Source organism: Echinococcus granulosus (assembly GCF_000524195.1).
Source record: "Echinococcus granulosus chromosome Unknown EG_S00028, whole genome shotgun sequence".
Lineage (NCBI taxonomy): Eukaryota > Metazoa > Platyhelminthes > Cestoda > Cyclophyllidea > Taeniidae > Echinococcus > Echinococcus granulosus.
The window spans coordinates 701,059-704,406 of NW_020170408.1; the positions used below are offsets into that span (position 1 = coordinate 701,059).

At 40.1% G+C, this 3,348-nt stretch overlaps 1 protein-coding gene across 1 annotated transcript; it reads right to left on the reverse strand. All coding sequences in view use genetic code 11, as the record gives it.

Annotated features, from left to right (window-relative positions):
- Positions 1–1,385: 1,385 nt before the first annotated feature.
- EGR_04510 (hypothetical protein) lies at positions 1,386–3,348 on the reverse strand (the record flags this gene model as incomplete). Its single annotated transcript, XM_024493759.1, has 4 exons — positions 1,386–1,679; positions 1,719–1,818; positions 1,925–2,028; positions 3,331–3,348. 4 exons carry the CDS (start codon positions 3,346–3,348, stop codon positions 1,386–1,388), a joined length of 516 nt encoding a protein of 171 aa, XP_024351873.1.

The window sequence follows — 3,348 nt, forward strand, 5'->3', positions numbered from 1 at the left end:
GACGCTCAAAAGAAGAGAGAGGCTGTGTAATGCTTTGATAGTTTGTTTATCTTGGCCTGTGATTATGCGGGTACTGAAGGTTCCATAGGTTGTACCTTCGCCCGGCGGCATGGCCTCAGGGTCGTGCCAGTAGCCCCAACTTTTCCGGAAGTCTCAGGGTACTACATACTTTTTTAGACAAAAACAGTAAATATGTAACCAAGCATACAAAATATTCAGCAAATGAGTCCATTTTAATTTGTTACTTTAGATTTCATGCAATCCTTTCAGAGAAAAGAAATAAGTATTGCAGAACTAGTAGGGCTTTGTAAACAGAATCTGACGATTGGCATGGCTAAGGAAAAGGTCACAAATCTACTCAGAGATCCGCGCAGTGTAAAGTTACTCTCAATTACAGAGGAAGTTAGGGAATCTTTAAGAAACCACGACTGAACATGAATCAATAACTAGTATATCCTTGTGAATGTGACCAGAATTCTTCCTTCATTCGCATAAACGGAGACTTAATCATAAAACTGCAGGGTATTGAAGAAATTTGGAATAAAATAGGTGGACTGTAAGGGATTATTTCTATTCTACGAACAGTGGACGCTTTTCCACCTCCAGAAGGCAATAAAACCTTTAAATTTTGTACCTTGAGTTTTATGTTTTGCAGATTTCCTAATATAGACCCACTCACAGTACAAAGTAAATGTTTTTCACAACTGACTACCCTGAAGTGACAATAAATAATCCGTTGTTTTTACCCGCATAATGCCATTGCATTCTTGGTGAGATTCAACATCACGCCATTGTTCGGTATTAGCACTTAAGCTAAACTAGCCTTCGTGAAGCAACTATTCAATTGACGACCTTTACGCCTCCATTGACATGGTAACTGCATGAGCTATCTATTTAGTTCAAATAGGAGGCACAGGATATCTGCCACTGAGATAATTTCAACTTGAAATAAAATGTCAAAATGATGCCCAAGTAGTGACACTTCACATCTTTTTCGAGGCAGAAATTTTGTACGCTTATAGATTTATTCGTTCCTAAGGCTTTTGGAGGATAAATACTGTCATCGGCATTCTTTGAGTGTGAGAAATAAGTCATTTGAACCCTCAACCTCAAAACTACAATGCAATAATTCCATATTTAGTTTGCGTTTACAAATGATAGTAAAAAGGGAACCCAAAGGGTTTGCGTCGACTGAGACCGTCGGATAAATACTGATAAGCAAGTCCGTAAAAGTGCGTGCGCTTGTACTTTTCTAGCCTTTAAGGTTGCCGCTGCTCGCATACGAATTGGGTTCGAGGTCAGTGTTCCCATAAACCTGAAGTCGTAGGTCCTTTTTCAATGCAAAAACCTTATTCAAGGTTCAGGACAAGTTTTAACAACCCCATCTAAATGGCCTCCCATTTCAAATCCTTCATAATGATTGCAGAAGTTGGAAATAATATAGTTATCCAAACAGCAAGCGATTTATCACTAATAGGTGCCAGAAAGCACGTAAAGGTATGAGTTTGATATGCTTCATGGGCATCACGATCTGGGCCATTAACTGGAGCTACTTTGCTACACATTTCAAAACTATGGGCGCCTCGATGGTTAATGGTTTGAATTGTAGTGTTACTAAATTGAAATGGCTGAAAAAATGCCCCGAAATGTGACTTTGGTTCAGGCGAGGGAGGATCTTGCTAACAGTGATGGATCATTCAGTAATTCACCAGTCTTACCAAATTAATTTTTTTACCGCGAGACTTGGGACGGATTAACCTGAGGTATTTGTAAAGCAGACTAGTTCGACTCACATCCATCATGTTGCAGCGACACTTTCTGAGAATGGTTTGAGTTCAAGAATAGGTTAAGAATGGTGGGACGCCAGTGTATTTCTGCCTCCATTTTATGATGAATTAATATGAACGGATCGTCTGCATTTTACAAATCGTTGCTTAATTTATTTAGTTGAAATAGGAATGGTTTAAAACTTTGAATAGAGAGAAATGCAAATGAAAATTCCTTTACCAGTTCATTTAGGTCACACTCCTTCAAAAGCGGTATTTACGCAGTGTATTGACTACGTAGGCACGAAGAAAAACCGCGAAAGGTGGTAGTGGCATAAAGTGCTCTGCGCTTTTAAAACGACTAATTCTGGTAACGAGGACAGTGTTTGAAAGTACTTTAGCTAATATTAAACGAAACGCATTACACCGCAATTCATCCGCCTTAAGTCTCTTAGTGTCGGTAATTTAAACAAGTCTTGTGGAGGAGAGATAGTAGTGTCCATCTACCTCGCATTCCATCCACCAATTCATCCATTCTGTATCCATCCCTTCTTTCTCTATCCACACATCCATCCAAACACCTACCTACCCATTCATCCACCTACCTACCATATACCTGTCTACCTATCCTTTTAAAGTTTCGTGCTGTTAGATTTCTCTTCCAGAGAGATAAGAGTGGCCTATCAGTGAAATGTGCCTTTCAAACGAGTACCGAAGATAAATGGGGAGTAGGTCTTAACGCAATCTAACTGATATTGGTCCATCTAGGGGTCTTTTGGAGGTGAAACAAAACCGGCGCAAATAAACAATAAGGGGTCAATGTGATGATTGGAAAAGTTGAAGTTCTTTCCACTTCTAAATTTTAATCATAGAATACCACCTTAAATTTAATCTTCTGCATTTTGTTTTTCTCATCACAACTGTACTTTTACTGGGTCAACCTTCCAGCTTTTATACTGAAGTACTTTTATTGAAGAACCTCAGGCCATCGGAACGTGTCCAAAAAGTGAACTTTTCTTCTCACCCCTTCACCCCGATCGTTTGTGCGTGCACGTGAGTGCGTACCTGCATAAATGTGCTAGTTCGTGCACATGATTGGTGAAAGTGTAGAGTTAAGGACATGCACTTAGCCACTCTTGACCAACGACCCAATAGCACCTTCCAATAAGCTGATTGGTTGGTTAGCTGTGTGGTGACCTAAAGCCTCAAGACCAAGCCTGGTGTATAAAAGACACCTTCATTTGCTTCCGGAGCGGATTTTGGACTTCGCCAGGTGCTGAACGGTAAGTTAACCATCTGCGCTTCGTTTCTGTTCCTAAATTTTTCTGCTCCGTTATTTTGGTTTGCCTGAATTGTAGTACTCGCCTTTAAAAGGCAAGTCTGAACACCCAACGACACAAGCGCCGTCTCCGTTTCTCTCTATCAAACGTGTTGAATCATGGCGCCGGTTGTACAAAAGACGGCACAGCTCTGTAGTCTTAAATGGGTAAATAAATGCTTAAACCTATTGGTTTGATATATGCCTTTATTTCTCCTCGTATATGTCTACTTATCATCCCCTTACCCCTCTATTCCATTCCAT